A 19,770-nucleotide genomic window follows, 5' to 3' on the forward strand; every position below is an offset into this window, starting at 1 on the left:
TTCTCATGTTTCATGCCTTTATATCACATATCATCAGCATCACCTACTCTCAATTTACACTAACACGTTATATCCCAATCTACAGGTGACGGATCTTCTGAAGGAGCAATTGTACCTTCAGTCTGAGCTGGCATATGAGGCTGCAACCCCCAGTTCAGGCCGTTCATCGAGGGCGTCCAGTCCTGTCAGATTCAACCGAACACTGGAGTCTTGCTCTCCATCCCCACAGAGAGCCAGCGTTTACCGGGCCACCCTCAACCTCATGCCCACCCTACCTCCACGGCCGGGGATGGAAGCTCCTCGGGATGTTTCTCCTGAGAGGATGGAGTCAAACCCGACACCCACTTCTCTGGAGGTCAGCAGAGATGAGGACGAGGTGTCACTGGATGGTCATGGGAGCAGGACGGCCGAAGATTGCAGTCCCACAGAGTGGAGGAGTAGAAGTAGAGGAAATGGAGACCTGCAGCATCTCATAAAGGAGGTGAGAGATCCTTCCACTGACGTGGAAGTCATCAAATTTGGGTGAATCTTCTATTGTAGGGCCCTATGATTTCTGCGATTAGGAAAAATCTAGATCTGTAGGTATGCATGTATAATAAATATGTGTGGGAGAGTTGATGCTTGACAAAGACAACAGGTATCAAGAATATTTAATACTTGAAAAGTAGTGCTGGCAAAACATCAATCATGATTATTCGGATCCAAAATAACAATTTCCTTTGACATAATTTAGGTGTGTGTACAGTGAATATATAAATTTACAATTATGTGTATATAAATATACACATGCATGCATATATTTGTAACCACAGGGAGGTCAGGTGACAATGAAGTGAGGAGCTACACGCAGGTTTCGTAGTCAGACAGGCTATGGTCAAAGACGGCTACAAACAAGGAAATCTGTAGGCCCTGTCAGGTAACCAGCAGATGGTCGATACAGGCGGCAGACAGGGTAAACGATAAATCAAAGCAAGGGTCAAAACACTGAGAAACTAAACCAGTACTTGAGCAGCTCCCAGCTGTGTGTGAGTAATCAAAGGGGAATAATAACAGGTGCGTGTGGGGTGCCTGAAGGGAGTTGTAGTCCATATGGAGACAGGATTGTAGTTCTCCAGCGATCTGTATGGAATAGATTGCTGGTGAATGTGACAAAACACCCCATATTGAAAATTAATATTTTGATCCAATTCTCAGTGAATATGGGTAATATATTTTGGTGCATTTGAACAAAACAGATTTATTAAACAGATAATTATTTAAAAGAATTTTTATTCACAGAACATCTTTAGAAATAGAAAAAAAATACATTTTAAATTCAAGCAAAAAATTGCAAACTACAAATTTTCCACAAAATTATTATTATTTTTTTTGTTTCTGTTCAAATTTGCTTTTGAAAAATAATATCTTTCCCTAACATATACATTTAGACTACTAATTTTGGACCGTTGTCGTAAGTTATTTTGTTAGATAAGCTCCAGATTTGGCTTCAGTACTGACTAATCTAATGTATTCTAGAGAATGTCCTATAGAAAATTAATTATTTTTCATGATTTGTGAGGGGTTTACAGATATATGTTGAGCACTGTATATATAACACACACACACAGACATATCAAGACAAAACAAAGTTTTATCTTGGAAGCAATTAATCACGATTACTTTTTGCTCACCACTAATAATAAGATAAACAGCTGTAAATGAAGGCGCTATATATATATATATATATATATATATATATATATATATATATATATATATATATATATATATATATATATTTATATATATATATATATATATATATATATATTTATATATATATATATATATATATATATATATATATATATATATATATATATATATATAATATTTATTCATTTATTTATTTATATATATATATATATATATATATATATATATATATATATAATATTTATTTATTTATTTATATATATATATATATATATATATATATATATATTTTTTTTATATATATATATATATATATATATATATATATATATATATATATATATTTATTTATTTATTTATTTATTTATTTATTTATTTATTTATTTATTTATTTATTTATTTATTTATATATATATATATATATATATATATAGAGAGAGAGAGAGAGAGAGAGCGAGAGAGAGAGAGAGAGAGAGAGAGAGTGAGAGCTCTTGGCTAGTTTTTAAAAACACACTCGAATGCTCATGAGGAAGAGCGCATGAGTCAAGCAAGTTGGCTTTTATGCCACAAAATTAATGTAAACACAGCTCACTATAAACAATCTTGTACTTTTCCTTAATTTTTTCTTACTTTATTCATTTATCAATCGATGCAGAATCTATTTCTTAAATGATTTTTCGCAGCAGCTCTAATGTGAAATCAGGGCAGTGTAAATGTTTACAGTTGAAACTTAAAAACAGTTGAAACTTAAATGATGGAATTGTGAAATCCAGTCAAGAAAAAGGACCCGAACACAAATTAATGTCCTATTGGAAATCGGGTTAAATTTCAGTTTTATTTAATGAAAATGTACAACTGAAACAATTAAAGAGTGGGGAAAAATAATAATTTCATATGGTTTCATATGATAGAGCTCTACCATTGTAATTAAATGAAACTATGACAAATATGTAATGTATTTCTGAATTGCTTCATGGTAAAAGATTAAGCAAACAAGGCAAAGGTGAACTAAATCAGCAACAAGTAAGAACAAGAGAACACAAAAGAGATCAGGAATACTTGCCTGAAATAAACTTCAGTCTAAGATCCTCTGAATCAAAAAAAAAAAAAAGGTTTCGGGCTGATAAGGGGTTTGTTTTGGGGTAACAGCCACATTAGCCTACTTTTTCACACTTTTACTTGCCACATATATAAAATATTGATTTGAGTTCAATTATTTTTTATAAGCTCATTAAACACAAAGCTAATGAAAAGAAAAGCACTTCTCATTAAACAGCTTTAAGTCTAAATGAATTAACAAATTACATTTTTAAGGCTTAATGTTCAGTAATATTGCTCATTGCATAGCTTTTCTACATTTAAACAATTATATGCACGCTTTTCAATTAGTCAATGTTACCCAAAGTCCTCTGGTTTAATTTTACAGTTATGCTTAGACAAAACAAAACCGAGAGTGTTCGAGCATTTCAGAAAGTCATTTACTGTAAATGTGAACAATATCAGAAATCCAAGTGCCACTATTGATAATTCACAATTGAGTCCTCGAAAGAGACTGTTAGGCCCAATCCCAATTCTACCCCTTAGCTCTCATAGGGGTGTCCTAATTTTCTTTAGCTTGAAGGTGTATGGCTAAGGGGAAGAGCAAGATAGCTAAATAATTGATGTGGGGAAATAACTGAGATTTTCCAGGACCACACTAGAAACCAAGGGGTACAAAAATGTCCCAGAATGCACTATCTACAATGGCAACATGGCTGTATATGCAAGTCAGGAGATGCACAAAGTAGTATTTTTTTGGCATTATTAAGACTTTTTACAACACACAAGCATATGGTGTAATACATTCATGATGGCATTTGTGTTTTACAGTCATGCTTTTTTTATATTTAAAAAGATACATTTCGATATCTATAATCCATAATAACAACTCCTGTATAGTAGTCCCACAACATACATCACATCTGACACTCAATGACACTCCTGTCAGAAAAGTCTAGAGTTATTATTACCTTTATACAGTGTCTGGTGTAACATTAATGTTGTTTTCTTGTGTTCACATTGATGAATAAGGCCATGGTGTAAATACACAGTACAGTTGCGATCTTATTGCCACATCATATCGTTATGAAAACATGATATTGTTGCCTTCAGTGATTTCCTGAAGATGAAAACCAAACAATAACGCAACTGGAGCAGTCGCCGTCGTTAATCTCATATGAAGAGCTCGTGATGACATATGATGACATGTGCTGGTGTTGTAGTGGTGTCCCATTTCTTAAAGCTAAATTTTGAAGCCCTTCTCCTTCACACTCTGTTTCAAGGGCCAATGGGAAGAGGTAGGGATAAAAAACCTAAACCCTTTAAGGCAGTCCTTGAAGGCGCCCACTGTAGGGTGAATGTTTGCCAAGACTTGACACTTCTTAGCAGGATTGAGCAATAGATATATACACACAGACGGATAGATAAACACACGGATAGAAAGAAAGAAAGAAAGAAAGAAAGAAAGAAAGAAAGAAAGAAAGAAAGAAAGAAAGAAAGAAAGAAAGAAAGAAAGAAAGAAAGAAAGAAAGAAAGAAAAAGAAAGAAAGAGTTGGAATTGGGCCTTCGATTCTTACAAACAGTCTAGAAATTATGCTTCGCTAATCCTTCGGACACAAAAGCAGCATCTATTTTGTGCCCATTTTTGAGAGAAAGTGGAAAAAACATGTTTGATGTTTTTGGCTCCATTTGAGAAGTTCTTTGTAGCCATAATGTTTTGTTATTTTGTGGTGTGTCTGTGTCACGATTGATGGATTTGCTCTTGAAATATCAGGCATCAGTTTATGCTGACTTACAAGCCTGTCATGATGGACCAGCAATTCTGAAGCTTCTGAAGGGGAAACTTGGACGATGTTCATTGCTTATAGTCGCCTGGGTAAATCCAGGGAGTGATGCAACAGGCTGGCAAGACCTGATGTTCCTCATCTGCGTCTTAATATGTATTTGACGCTTCACAGTACTGCCAGTTCTTGGGGTTTCATTTATGGAGAAACTGCAAAAAAAAAAAAAAAAAAAAAAAAAGAAAAGAAAAGAAAAAAAAAACATGTTTGTCATTGATGCTGTATGACAAGTTTATACATATCTGTTCGCAAAAACAGTGCTGCAGAGTAACTATAAGTTGTAACCTTACTATGCTTCACTGTAGTAAGATAGTAGTTTAATAAGTTAAAGCAAAATTATCCAGAAAAATTGTTATATTTGAGTTTGTCACACTATGTCAATAATGCGTTAGGGAAATGAACACACACACACACACACACATTTGTTTTTGTGTATTTTGGGTATGTTCCATATAGGTTTACATTGATTTAAAAATATATTTTTTATACTTTATTTCTACCACCCTACACCAACCCTATCTCTTAAACTAATTCTCAGAGGAAACTGTGTACATTTATACTTCCTAAAAAAAAATAATTGTATGATTTGCTGTTTGATTTATTTAATAGACAATATATTATATAATTAGTTGCTTTGGAATGCAACATGCAGCACAAATAAAAACAAAAATTCTCAACACTTTCATCGAAATAAACAGATTCAAATAAATTATTCAAAGATTTAAGTCCCTGCGTAGCATTTTACTTCTTTTTTAGTGTTATTCTCCTGTGTTTAATGTGGTCTAACATAACTTAACATTATATGCAGAATAAAGACATTATATTATATAATAAATTACTTTGGAATGCATGTTGCCTCACAATTAAAAAAAACAACAACAACATTTCATCGAAATAAACAGATTCAAATAAATTATTCAAAGATTTGAGTCCCTGCACAGCATTTTACATCTTCTTACTGCAACTTTAGTGTTATTCTACCGTCTCCTACCCTCTTTAATGCGGTCTAACATACTGTAACTTTACATTGTATGTATCATCCTCCAGATTAAATAGGTTTTATTATATAATAAGAAACTTTTAAATCATGCAAGCTGTAGCACATTTTAAAAAAGCTCATTATTTTTATCAAAATAAACAGATTCAAATAAATTATTCAATTATTTGAGTCCCTGCACAGCATTTTACATCTTCTTTCTGCATATTAAGTGTTATTCTCTCCTTTAATGCGGTCTAACATAACTTCACATTGTATGTATCCTCCTCCAGATTAAAGAAAGCATCGCACATGAAATCCGGCAGGAGATCGTGAATGAGCTTCTGGCTGCCGTGTCGCCACACAGATCTCCTCTTCCAGCAAGGCAGCCCCCTGTGTGAGCAGCATATAACAGAGGATGGAGGTTGGTTTTGATGGATCACATTAGGCTCGGTACAAATCTGTTAAGTGCTTGAAAACAGTTTGTCTAACAGGTAACGGGAAGAGATATACTTCCCTCTGTTAGACATGATTTGTTTGGTTTGTATATCGGTTTTGCAGTAAGTAGCCCGCATAAAATATAAAGCAGCGACTGCAGTGTGTAAATGTTTTATATAACATAATCTCTCATGCCGTTTTATGTCTACATATCAATTCAGAAACTGCACTGAATATTAAAGGATGGTAAAAACACTGCAGAAAGATCACCTCCTGTAAAGCTTGTATTAATGCAGTATACAGATAATGTACTGGATCATCCCTTTACTATTATCATTACAATACTGAACATAACTTTCCATTTACATTATAATGGATTGAATTTCTAATCTTTTGGTTTTTCAGGCTCAAATCTTAACATTTTCATAAGATCTAAATTACATTTTGCTTTATTTTATTGCTTAAAGTGACAAAAACAAAGCTGTCCTTAAAGGTGCAGTATGAAAGTTTGACACCCAGTGGTTGAACTAGATATTGCACACCTGGTTCAAAACACATGCAAGCACAGGTTGGCAGATTGAGGACACCAACAGCATGCAATAAAAAAAAATCTTATCCATATTAAAAGGAGTTTTTGTTCAAACCAACATCTAAAATGTAGAAGCGGCCTCTATTTCTTGCAGCTGAACAACAGAAAACTGACAATGATCACCTCAGGTACACCTCATGTGCTTTATTCAGGGTTAAATGGTAATAATGTGAGTTTAAATGAAACTTTAGAACTGTGATTCGATGTAAAATGTATCAAATCTCAGTGAATCAGCATGTACATTTAATAATGCTAAATTATATATATATATATATATATATATATATATATATATATATATATATATATATATATATATATACCTTACATTTTCATTGGAGTGCAGTAAGTGCACTATTGTGTACTTCTGAAAGGCTGTATTTAAATTTCTGTCGTGTTTCCTTTGCTTATCACTGAAAATCATGTCATGTGATGTGTTGTTAGAACATGGGGTTACACGGTAACCTGCTCACTTAATGTTTCCATTCATATTATTTATATTATTTACTACTTAACAACCACCTCATGTGGAACTCTGAATCTACGTCTCATTTCAGAGGCTGCTACTGTCCACCGGATGTCACGTTTTGGTCATGGGCGCACATAAGGCAACCAGGGGTGCTGAAATATAATTTGCTAAACTGGCATTGGGCTGGTTAAATGACTAAAACAAAGACAGATGGTTCAGCACGTAATGCAAATTTTCAAAGCAGAATATCTGACTTCAGCATTGTTTTTCAGAAAAACAAGATGGTTTAATTAGCATGTTACTTATATATCTGCAAACATAGCATGGTATTTTTATGCTTTAGAATAGTCAAAAACTTGCATACAGCACCTTTAAAAAAAACCTTCTAACACTTTAGCTTAGGTCACAATTCATGCTATTAATTAGGGATGTCCCAATCAGGATTTTTTACTCTCAAGTCCGAGTCATTTGATTTTGAGTATCTACCGATACCGAAGACCGATACAATACTTAATACATAAAAAGAAACAAATCCAGGATGTTCCTTCTTCTTTTTTTATTAATTCACCTTATTTTAACATTCAACAACTCTGTTAACAAACAGAGAGCTTCTGCAAGGTAGCTTGAACAATCAAGTAATAAACAACATAAATTAGTTACTTTTGGACTTAAGTGCAACAGTAAATATAAAAAACAAATCTAATATAAAAACAAATAGCACCTCAACTGAAAAAACCCAGCAGGCAATGGAAAAACTAGGTTATTTTTTAAAGTGGGGCTAGTGAGGCCAGCAGGGGGTGCTAAATCTGTGGTCTGTGGGAATCCTAATGCCCTAATGCGCCGTCTTTTAGATGAGACGTTAAACTGTATAACCCTGGTGTCCTGGCCAAAACTATCTCCATCGGCCCTTACCGATCATGACCCCTCAATCATCCCCATCTCCAGCACTGTCTCTCCACTACACCAATAGCTGATGTGTGATGAGCGCACTGGTGTCGTTGTCCTGTGGCTGCCATGGCATCATCCAAGTGGATGCTGCACACTGGTGGTGGTGTGGAGAGACCCCCTTCATACTTGTGATGGCCATACCTGATAAATGTGCTATATAAATACACATTACATTGCATTAGCCAGCCTCTCCAATTGGTCCTGAGTGCATGTTTGTTTCTATTCTCATTGTTTCTTTAATCGATATCACTTTGCTTCCTTTAGCAGGTGAAGACGAAGAAAACCCTGTGAAATAGTCACAACGAACACTGGTTAAAGCTTTGCACTGAGAACGGCCCAGCACCTCTCTCTGGTTCTGCCTGTGAAGCCCTTCCAGACTCCACCGCTTCAGGGAATCTGCTTAAACCAATCCAGATCCCACATTTACCGCGGTTGATATCGTCCAATTCCACTAAAGGGGCACACAGCTTACTGTGGTATCTGTCTGGTACATATTATGGAAATGTAATGAATCTTTTGGGATGTATTTAAGTATGTGATGCAGGTCTTGTCGGATGTTTGCAGACTTGTCGGGTGATTCAAAGTTTTCTGTGTGAGTGCGTCTTTGTCTGTCTAGGATAAAATGTCTACTGTAATCAGATTTGTTTTCTAATTCAGCCTCTGTGAGGAACTAACTGTGCAATACATTTAACTCTCTATCTTTCTCTCTCTCTCAAACTTGAACTGACCAATCACAACTACTGTTCTACCCAAAATGCACACGGCTGTCTTTATTTCTGTTGATGGTCTATCACATACTGTATGTGTAGATGAGACACTTAAAAGCACATTCATAAACATAATGTCCTGTGAGAAGAAAAAGCACTAATTTCTCTTTATATACAAGTATATTTACACACACTAGCTAGCACGCCTTTAAAAGATATTGTTATTCTTGTAAACAGCAGTGGATGGTCTGTCAGATCTGCTGTCTTCTGATGAGGATTTAAAGCGTTTGACTTGAGTGTGAATGATTTTTTTTTCTTTTTTTTTATGTCTGAGCTGTAATGAATTGTAATACTAATTGATTTATGCGACTAAGGGGATGTGTTCCTTTTTCGCCTGGGATGCATGAGGGATAATCTTTAATGCAAATCATTAATAAAGATTTATTTATTTTGTTCATCACTTGTCGAGTCTTTAATTCGTTGGTGTGTACAGTTGAAGGCAAAATGGTTAAAAATGTTGATTGTTTGTCAGATATTTGGGAAGTGCTGAAAAAAAATTCTGTTAAAAAAATTATTAAAAACTGAGGTCAAAATTATTAGCACTCTTAATTTTTTTTGTGATTGTAAATATGTTATTAACTATTACTTCTAAAACTGTTCAAAAAATAATAATTATCTGTTAAAAAGCACTAGAGAAATGTGTTTAAAAGAATGTTTATACTCCCCGGCCACTTTATTAGGAACACCTGTCCGACTGCTTGTTAATGCAAATATAAGCAACTCAATGCATTTAGGCATGTTGACATGATCAAGACGATCTGCTGCAGTTTAAATCAAGCATCAGAATGGGGATGAAAGGTGATTTAAGTGACTTTGAACGTGGCATGATTGTGGGTGCCAGAAGGGCTGATCTGAGTATTCAGAAACTGCTGATCTACTCGCATTTTCAAGCACAACCATCTCTAGGGTTTACAGAGAGTGGCCCGAAAAAGAGGAAATATCCAGTGAGCGGCAGTTCTGTGGGCGCAAATGTCTTGTTGATGCCAGAGTTCAGAGGAGAATGGCCAGACTGGTTTGAGCTGATAGAAAGGCAACAGTAACTCAAATAACCACTAGTTACAACCGAGGTATGCAAAAGAGCATCTCTGAATGAACAACACATCCAACCTTGAGGCGTATGGCTACAGCAGCAGAAGACCACACCGGGTGACCCTCCTGTCAGCTAAGAACAAGAAACTGAGGCTACAATTCATACAGGCTCACTAAAATTGCACAATAGTAGATTGGAAAAGCATTGCCTGGTCTGATGAGACTATTTTTGCTGCATGATTCGGATGGTAGGTCAGAATTTGGCGTCAACAATATGAAAGCATGGATCCATCCTGCCTTGTATCAACGGCTGGTGGTGGTGGTGTAATAGTGTGAAGGGATATTTTCTTGACACACTTTGGGCCCATCAGTACCAAGTAAGCATTGTGTCAATCCTACATCCTCGCTGAGTATTGTTGCTAATCATGTCCATCCCTTTATGACCACAGTGTACCCATCTTCTGATGGCTACTTCCAGCAGGATAATGCGATATGTCAAAAAGCGTGAATCATCTCGGACTGGTTTCTTGAACATGACAATGAGTTCACTGTACTCAAATGGCCTTCACAGTCACCAGAACACAATCCAATAGAACACCTTTGGGATGTGGTGAAAAGGGAGATTTGCATCATAAATGTGCAGCCGACAAATTTGCAGCAACTTGAATTTATGTTCATAAAGGATTAAGGCAGGGGTGTCCACACTCAGTCCTGGAGGGCCAGTATCCTGGAGAGTTTAACTCCAACCCTAATCAAACACACCTGAATCATCTAATCAAGCTCTTGCTAGATATACTTGAAACTTCCTGGCAGGTGTGTTGAAGCAAGTTGGAGCGAAACTCCAGGACTGAGTTTGGACACCCCTGGATTAAGGCAATTCATTTACTATTACAAATATGAAAAATGAGATGCAGTAATGTCCATTATGCAGTAATATTACTTTGTAATTATAAAAAAAAGCTAATTAATTTACCATTCTTCTGTTAGTAAAACTGCATTGATTCTCACCTGTTCAATCCTTTATTCTTTTAGCAAACTGGCAAAGCATAACAAACCTTATCCATAGACAGACAGACAGACAGACAGACAGACAGACAGACAGACAGACAGACAGACAGACAGACAGACAGACAGACAGACAGACAGACAGACAGACAGACAGACAGACAGACAGACAGACAGACAGACAGACAGATAGATAGATAGATAGATAGATAGATAGATAGATAGATAGATAGATAGATAGATAGATAGATAGATAGATAGATAGATAGATAGATGGACGGACGGACGGACGGACGGACGGACGGATGGATGGATGGATAAATAATCAATCAGTCTGTCTATCTATCTATCTATCTATCTATCTATCTATCTATCTATCTATCTAATACAGGCTCGATGTTATTTCAGCTGAACTCCATTTTCTCAGTTACTCCATTTTCAGAACTGCTTACTCTTCTGCGCTTAACATTTTTGACGCGGGCAGCGATGTTAATGGCACACTCCTACTGCAGTGTTTAGCCAAGTATGACGATGAAAAATACCTGTGGGTCATAAAAATTATTTTGATACATAACTCAATTCGGCCCATCGTTACCATGGAAACATATCTCGGAGATAGAGGTTGGCGGTAGAGTGAATCTGATACTGTGGGCTCGCTTGAATGGATTCAGAGGGCGGCCATTAACATGAAAAGGCTACATTAGACCTGAGGGATACTGATATGTAACAGAAATGGGTTGAATAACTCCACAATCGAGTGGGATTGTCATTTTGAAGTGTTTGTGTTGGTCCAGTAAAGTAGCAGAAACTGCTAGCCTGAATAAGAAAAGAACTTCTGCTATCTATCTATCTATCTATCTATCTATCTATCTATCTATCTATCTATCTATCTATCGCTTATCATCTATCTATCTGTCCATCCATCCATCCGCCGCTATATTGTTCTACCTGTCTATCATTCAATCTATCATTTTGTCTGTTTCTCTTGTTTTCTCTGTCAGTTTGTCAGTCTGTCTATCTATTGTTTTAAAATTCTGTCATATCTTTCTATAATTCTTCTATCTATCCATCTATTCTGCCTCTCTCACTATGTTGTTTTTGGTCTATCCTTTGTTGTTGTATTCTGTCTGTCATTGGATTTGTCTGCTATCTATCTATCTATCTATCTATCTATCTATCTATCTATCTATCTATCTATCTATCTATCTATCTATCTATCTATCTATCTATCTATCTGTCTCTGTCTGTCTGTCTGTCTGTCTGTCTGTCCGTCCGTCCGTCCGTCCGTCCGTCCGTCCGCCCGCCCGATTGCCTGCCTTCTAACATTCTCTGTTGTTCGCTTTTATCATTCTATCTATTAATATTTTTTTCCTTTTGTTCTTTCTTTCTGTCTGTCTGTCTGTCCATCTTTATCTATTTGTCTGTCCTTCTGTTTGTCATTCCAATCAAACATATGTTCTGTTTGTCATTGTCTGTTGTTCTGTCTATCTATCTGTCTCTCTGTTTTTGTTTCAAGCATCCATCCCTCTGTCTGTCTGTCTGTCTGTCTTTCTCTCTGCCTGTCATTATATAACAGAAAAGCTTTAATAACTTGAGGATTGAGTGAGAATTTCATTTTGAAGTGTTTGAGCATCTCAGCTGAGTCCACTGAGCAGCATAAAGGTGTTTGTGTTCACCTACACACAACAGAATGAATAGTCAGGGAAAATTAACTTCATTACAGATGCTATTGGATTTCACTCACCGTCACATCTAATTGACGGCACAGAGCATGTTTCCCAAACACTCAGTCTCACTTTTCTTTCTCTCCTGGCCTTATAAGAAAAACACCTTTAAATACAAGGACACGGTTGTACTCGCTGTCCTTGAGTGTTCTTGAATGCATAAATGAACTTTTGGACAGGACAGTCTGGCCTTTCTAATGACATCATGCTTCTTGCTTTTTCATCAAAACTCAATGCATCATTGCTTTTGACAGCTTGTGTGATTTATTGCGCTGAGCGTGAAATAAAAGCATATCTGTTGAACCTTATGCAACGGTCTGCCAGACATGGGTAATAACACTGGCTGTTTTGTGCCTTCCCCATTAGTTATCTTGAATAATTTCAAGTAATTTCCTCCCTGATGTTACCTGTGATGAGCGTCATAAGGTCAGGTCTCCATTTATAAATGTGTGGCAGTGATGATGTTGTAAATATGAAGGTGGTACTGTTTGTTCCAGAGGTGAACCGGGTCACCTGGTGTGAGTTCACTTCTGCAAGATTCCTACACACCCTCTTATTTTCCCAGGCTGATCTCAGGTAACACTGGCTAACTCCTGAAAATAATGCACTGTTTGTGTTTAGCAACTGGTGAGAAATAGAGAACAGCTTGTTTCCGTTTATTAGGTCTTTAAGGTAGTGTGCTGGTTAAAAGTAAACGTTAACTTTAAAGGGGTGGTCCACGACGATATCATCTTTTAAACTTTAGTTTATGTGTAATGTTGCTGTGTGAACATAAACAGCATCTCTGAAAGTAAAATGCTCAAAGTTCGATGCAAACAAGACATTAGCTTTTACAGAGTTAGCGTAGCAAAGCCTTTGGAGGCTACAAAAAATATATCTGGGCTAGTGAGATCATAAATGTTGCCAGTTACGCACATTCACCAAGCGCACACCCTGCGCCAGGGTAGCTGTAATGTTCTAACAGAGAAAGCTAAAATGCTGTCCATGCTGCTATTTCCACAGCTTCTGCTGTTTCTGTATTTGGGCTTCCAAAGGACACTACAAAGAGGGAAGTGCTTACAGTTTAAGGTAACACTAAGGTAATTTTGATGGTCCATTTGAGTATTAGTAGACTGCTTTCTTAATATCTGTTAATACTGCTCCTTCAACAGACATTTAACTGACTATATAAACTTAGCAATTACATGACAACTTTACACTAACAATAATCTCAACACTAAGCCCCGTTTACACTAATGCGTTTTCGTTTTAAAACGCATAAGTTTTGCTACGGTTATGCCATCCGTCCACACTACGCCAGAGTTTTCGAGTGCTGAAAACAGAGCACTTTGAAAACGCTGAGGAGGCCATTTTCATTCTAAAACGCTGCTGCTCCATCTCAGTGTGGATGGGAGAAAACAGAAACATCTGAAAAGGGAGGAAACATCTGATTGGGGCTTTTCCTCAATATTAAGTAACCTAACGTTACACACAGTTCAGTCATACATCCTCTTCTTGTAAGTTCGCAAGTTTGATCAAGGCTGCAGTCTCCCCCTCCTCGGTTTGATATGGAAAACATACTACCAAGGACATGGGTAAATCTTCAAAAGGGAACAGTGTACTTTATAACTTCATTCACATCACCCTGGCTACGTTGTTTCACTTTCTCAACAAAAAAATGAAAACATGATTTAAGGAACTGCCTATTTTAATTTTGATATTAGCAACTTAACAGACAGCAGAAATGTTGAGGCGTTGTGCTGCATTTATGAGCGTCATCTTCACTGCATGCGTATTCATAACAAAATGGAGCCTATAACAACTGCCTCCTTCCAATTTCAGTGAAAATACAAAACTCACCCTCTCTTTTGCTGAATATTAGTTTTAATAATTGATAATGGCCATTATAAAAGTATAACATACAATAAGTTTATACATTATAGGAAATAAAGGTAAGCGATCAGTCAATATACAGAATGTAGGCTACGTGGTTACATTAATTATTAACTATCTTTGTTATTATCTTTGTGCTTAGCTAAAACACGTTACCTGAGAACAAGTAATAGATTCCAATGAACAAAGTCAGGGAATATGTCGTTAGATAGAGACAACAAAATGAATGAAATATCACGTTTAATAAATATAGTGAGATTAGATCCAGCGGAAGATGCTTGATAGATTCCGACGAGCAGAGCTCTCATCTGGGTAGATGGGCTGCAGCGTTTGCCCGAGAGTGTGTTTGTGTGGTAACGTGATTGCATTTTCAATGTTTTGGTGTGGACGGTGAGCTGTTCAGAAACGCTGGGTAAAACGCTAGTGTGGACGTGGATCGTTTTCATTCTAAAACGCTGTTTTAAAACTAAAACGCACTAGTGTAAACGGGGCCTAAGCCCGACCTAACAGTCTACTTATAATCTAATGAGAATTAGATGCAATGTAATTTAAGTTTAACAAACGGACCCTCAAAATAAAGTGTGACCCAGTTTAATTTTAATTATGTTCCAGAGACTTATGATAAAATATAGCTAGCATTTGACAAAGAAGAACTTCCAGAATCTCTCCCAGTTCAGTGCTGGATTTGGCTAAAAACTCCTCCAACCGTAATAGGCGAAGCTGTGAATTTTGAGTCACAACCTGTAGGTATTTTATTTGGTAAAATTGATCTAATACATGCAAAGAGTCTAGCGTTAATGGTATGTTGTAGTGAGGACATAAACAAGGATGTAAACAACAGGAAATGCTGTTTGGCACCGCTAACAATTTAGGTGCAAATTCATATTTATCCGCTCTAAACAGCCACAATCTTCACCTCTTTATGAGGATGCTTTTCCTGTGTTCTACATCTCAAATAACCAACTCGCAAAAGATTTGTGAACGTTTCATATTACTTACACATGCTTATTCCGAATATAAATGAAAGACACTTGTCAGATTTTATTTTAGAGCGCAGACATGAGGTTCAGCTGTGTGCTCTTTATTTTGATTTAGGCAGCTAACGCTGCTAACAGCTGCTTTGACTGGACTGTTTACACAGTGCAAAAGCTTGTGCTTGTAGGGGCTTGACATGGTGATGTGGAGCCGATCCTTGAAACTCAGCACATTATATTAGCTGTCCAATCAGAGTCTCATGAGAATGGGCCTTTTACTAGGAAATATGACAGTTGTTTTCATGTTAGCTGAGTAGCTGTGTATAATCAAAGTAAGATATATGAAAAAAATAACATGATTTTCTACAAGTGAAGCATGAGCACACATTGCTTTGCATCTTACAAACACCACCAAACCTAAAAATATACCGTGAACCACCTCTTTAAAGCAAATCAAATGTAAAATCTGTTTTATAAAAAATGTTTTATTATTTTAAAAATACTATTTCTTGTAATAAATATTATCAATAATAGTGTAAATTATAACTATATCAATTGTAATAATTTTATCAAATAAAAAATCTTTTACATTTACAAAATAATTTTAAGTAGTTTTACAATGTTGAATAGTTTAGTCTAATATTTTATGCTTGTTTTGTAGTTTAAAGCTGTTTCTGTAATTGTGTAGCTGATTTTTTTCAGTTTGTTCAATCATAAGACCTAAAAAAGTTATAATTAAATAAAACTAAACCCTTTTTGTTAATTGAAATAAAAAAAGAATAGACCTATTTTAATGTAAACTTATTTTTATTTAATATTTTATTTAGTAGCTATTTTTGAATGCAGCGTTAAATTGCATAAAATTAGCTTTTTGTTACAATTATTTAGAGTAGTAGTTATAATTTTTCCTTCGTTTCCCCCTTCAGGTTGTGTTTTAGACAGACCGCAGACTAATAACCTATTTGAGAGTAGGCAGGTAGATCAATAGCATTTATCACATTGGCAGATGTCCAGTGACCCGAGCAGACGGCATCAGTGGCGTCTGTCCCGGGTCAGGCCTGTGATCAATACATGATCACACTTTGAACTATTACACCTAATATTACGCCAGTGTTTACTTTCTTTATAATAAACTGGATAGGATGGAATCCACTTCAAATATTAGTAATCTGAAACAAAGCAATGCATATCAAGCAGCTCCTCCCCTTTAAAAAAAAAATCAAATACCATTTTTTTTTCGCAGCACAAGCAGAGCCTTTGAACTTTTTAAAATGTTTTTTATGGATATAATTGTTTTTTTTTTCATAATGAGCTGCAGCTGTTAAATTGTTTACTTCTCATGAAAACAATATCATTTCTTAATTGACATTGGTCCCGGAGAGCATACCTGGAAACCCAAAACCCAATGGCGATTTATCACATATTAAATGAGTATATCACAACTTAAGCCTGGATCATACCGAACAAGTGATTTGTAGTGATAGGTGCCATATTTAAAAACGTTTTCTATTGCCAGTAAGTGTTTTAACCCCCTGCTGCACCTTGTGTTTTTGACAGAGTGCTCTTTGTGCCTGCAGTTGAAAAAAGTCAACTCTGTGCAGAAAAAAAACACACAATGTCATGTGCTTCAGCACCAATATCATTGATATAGTGGTTACCTAGCAACATAAAAATCACAGTGCACTGCTCTGAGCCATCGTGCCACCCCACCTCACATTTTTAAAATTGAAAAATTCAATCATTGTGATCAGCCCCTTAAAAATGTTTTTATTTAGTGTGCATACAGTCAGTCAGTGATTCAACATGTACACTGCATATGTATATTACAAAATATCACAGAAGATGTGATAAACCTTTTCCTTCGTGGGAATCCAGCAAATATTTCTCGTTGGAAAAAAAATTATCAACTTTCCATTTCTTTAGGGATCGTTTTGTGTTTTTCTAACACAAAACTGGTGTCAACTGGTGTCAAAAAAATTACTTTCAATAAGTTTGAGTTAATTTATTAATGCACACTTTAAGAACCAGGTTTGCCAAAAGTGTTGTTCACACAAATAGATAAACAAATAAACAAATAGATAAATAAATAAACAAACAAAAAGTAAATTAAATAGATAAATAATTAAATAAATAAATAAGTAGATAAAGAAATAAACAAACAAAAATATAAAAAATAGATAAACAAATAAATAAAAGGATGAATAGATAAATAAATAAACCAATAGATAGATAGATAGATAGATAGATAGATAGATAGATAGATAGATCGATCGATAGATAGATAAAAAACAAACAAATAAATAAATTAACAGATAAATAAATAAACAAACAAGAAGTTGAATAAATAGATAAATAAATAAACAAATAGATAAATAAACAAATAAATAAATAGATAAATAAATAAATAACTAAATAGATAAATAAATAAACAAATAAATAGATTGTTGAGTCCTGAATGGTTGCTAGGGTATTCTGAATGGTTGCTAGGTGGTTGGTAAGGTGTTGTTGGGTGGTTGCTAAGGTGTTGCTTGGTGGTTGCTTGGCGGTTGACAAGGGTTTGCTAGGTGGTTGCTAAGGCATTGCTAGGTGGTTTCTAAGGTGTTGCTAGGTGGTTGCAAGTTATTGCTATGTGGTTTCTAGGGTGTTCTGAGTAGTTGCCAAGGCGTTGCTAGTGTGTTTTATGTGGTTGCTAAGGCATTGCTAGGAGGTTGCTAAGGTGTTGCAAGGCGGTTGCTAGGGTGTTCTGATTGGTTGCTAAGGCGTTGTTAAGTGGTTGCTAAGGCATTGCTAATCGGTTGCTAAGGTGCTGCTAGGTGGTTGTTAGGGTGTTACTAAGGTGTTGCTAGCTGGTTGCTAGGGTGTTCTGAGTCGTTTAGGAATTGCTAAGGCGTTGCTAAGCTGTTGTTAAGGTGCTGCTGGGTAGTTCGTAGGTGTTGCTTGTTGGTTGCTAGGGTGTTCTGATTAACTGCTCGGCAGCTACTATGGCGTTGCTTGGTGGTTGCTAAGGTGTTGCTTGGCAGTTGCTAAGGTGTTAATAGATGGTTGCTAAGGTGTTCTGATTTATTTGCTAGGTGGTTGGTAAGGTGTTGCTGGGTGGTTGCTAAGTTGTAGTTTGGTGGTTGCTAGGTGGTTACTAAGGCATTGCTAGGTGGTTTCTAGGGTGTTCTGACTTGTTGCTAAGGTGACGCTAGGTAGTTGTTAGAGTGTTCTGACTGGTTGCTAGGCAGTTGCTAAGGTGTTGCTAGGTGGTTGCAAAGGTGTTCTAAATAGTTGCTAGGGAGTTGCTAACATGAATTAGCATGGTTCTAGTGTGAATTAGCATGTTGCTAGCATGTTTCTAGCATAAAATAGCATGATATTAGCATGTTAGTATATGTTACTAGCATGTTTCTAGTATAAGTTAACATTTTGCTAGCATGAATTTAGTATGAATTAGTATGTTGCTAGTATGATTGGTAAGTTGTTGTTATATGTCTAATGTAAAGTCAATGGCCGTTTTGTATAATGGAAGTCTTTGGGATAGTGGCTAGGGTGCCGTAGGTGGTTGCTAGGGTGTGGCTAGTAAGTTGAAAGGTCTTCAGTTATTAGCAGATTGGTAATTTAGAGTTAAATGAGCTCAACCTTAAGTCTGAATGACAGTCTGGTGCAAAGTTGTGAGGGCACAAAGTTTGCTCCAATCTTTCTGAATTCTGAATTTTCCAAGTCAGTTTTTCGGAAAACCGTGAGTTCTGTCAGTTGGAAAAAGATATAGCAACTTTAATTCAGTATAGTTTGGAGTTAGTTTGTGTAGTATGATCTATGAGGAGATGCATTCTTAAAATTGTCTAAGGAGAAGAAGTTTATGTAACAGTATGTAGGCTTTCTCTATCCACCATAACTAGAAACTCTACTCGCGATTGCAGTCTTTATTAGATGAAAAACCTAGATTAGATTTTAAAACCTCTACACTCCTATAAGGACAGGACATAGAAGGTATAGGACTCTTCATTTTATTACTTCACACTTTTTAAATGAGACTGTTACACAAAAGCATCCTTCACTTATCCGTGGTTTCACAGTCCTCTCGGTCTAAAAATAAAACGACTGTTTTAGCAGGACAGTGATTCATTCCCGCCTCTCAAGAATCCCTGAATAATTAAAAATCCATAAATGAAGTGCCAGCGTGATCGAGCGTGTTATACATTATAAAGAACATTCTCTTGTCTCGCAGTTTACCCGTGTCTGCGGACAGAAAAATCCGGCCATGTGATGCAGAAAACTGCCGACAGCATCCTGAATCAGGATCATAAATAATGGAGGAGCATCAGCAGGTCCCGGTGGGGGCTTATATTGCATTGCTCTGAGTCTCGCTAATGATAGTGAGAGAGAAAAAGAGAGAGGGAGGGATCTGAGCAGGTCCCGGAGC

General features: G+C 36.1%; 1 protein-coding gene across 6 annotated transcripts in view; it reads left to right on the top strand.

The window, feature by feature from the left end:
• Positions 1-9,161, top strand: part of itprid2 (ITPR interacting domain containing 2) — a 117,133-nt gene extending 107,972 nt beyond the window's left edge. For 3 of the 6 annotated variants that reach the window (XM_087268381.1, XM_087268383.1, XM_087268385.1), the window contains 3 exons: positions 86-481; positions 5,844-5,974; positions 8,259-9,161. In XM_087268381.1, coding sequence (XP_087124507.1) covers positions 86-481; positions 5,844-5,951 — 504 coding nt within the window. In that variant the 3' untranslated portion in view covers positions 5,952-5,974; positions 8,259-9,161. The remainder of the gene's footprint in view (positions 1-85; positions 482-5,843; positions 5,975-8,258) is intronic. The other 3 variants (XM_087268382.1, XM_087268384.1, XM_087268386.1) reach the window with 1 other exon arrangement.
• Positions 9,162-19,770: the final 10,609 nt, after the last annotated feature.

This window comes from Danio rerio, chromosome 9, assembly GCF_052040795.2.
Source record: "Danio rerio strain M-AB ecotype USA chromosome 9, GRCz13ab, whole genome shotgun sequence".
NCBI lineage: Eukaryota > Metazoa > Chordata > Actinopteri > Cypriniformes > Danionidae > Danio > Danio rerio.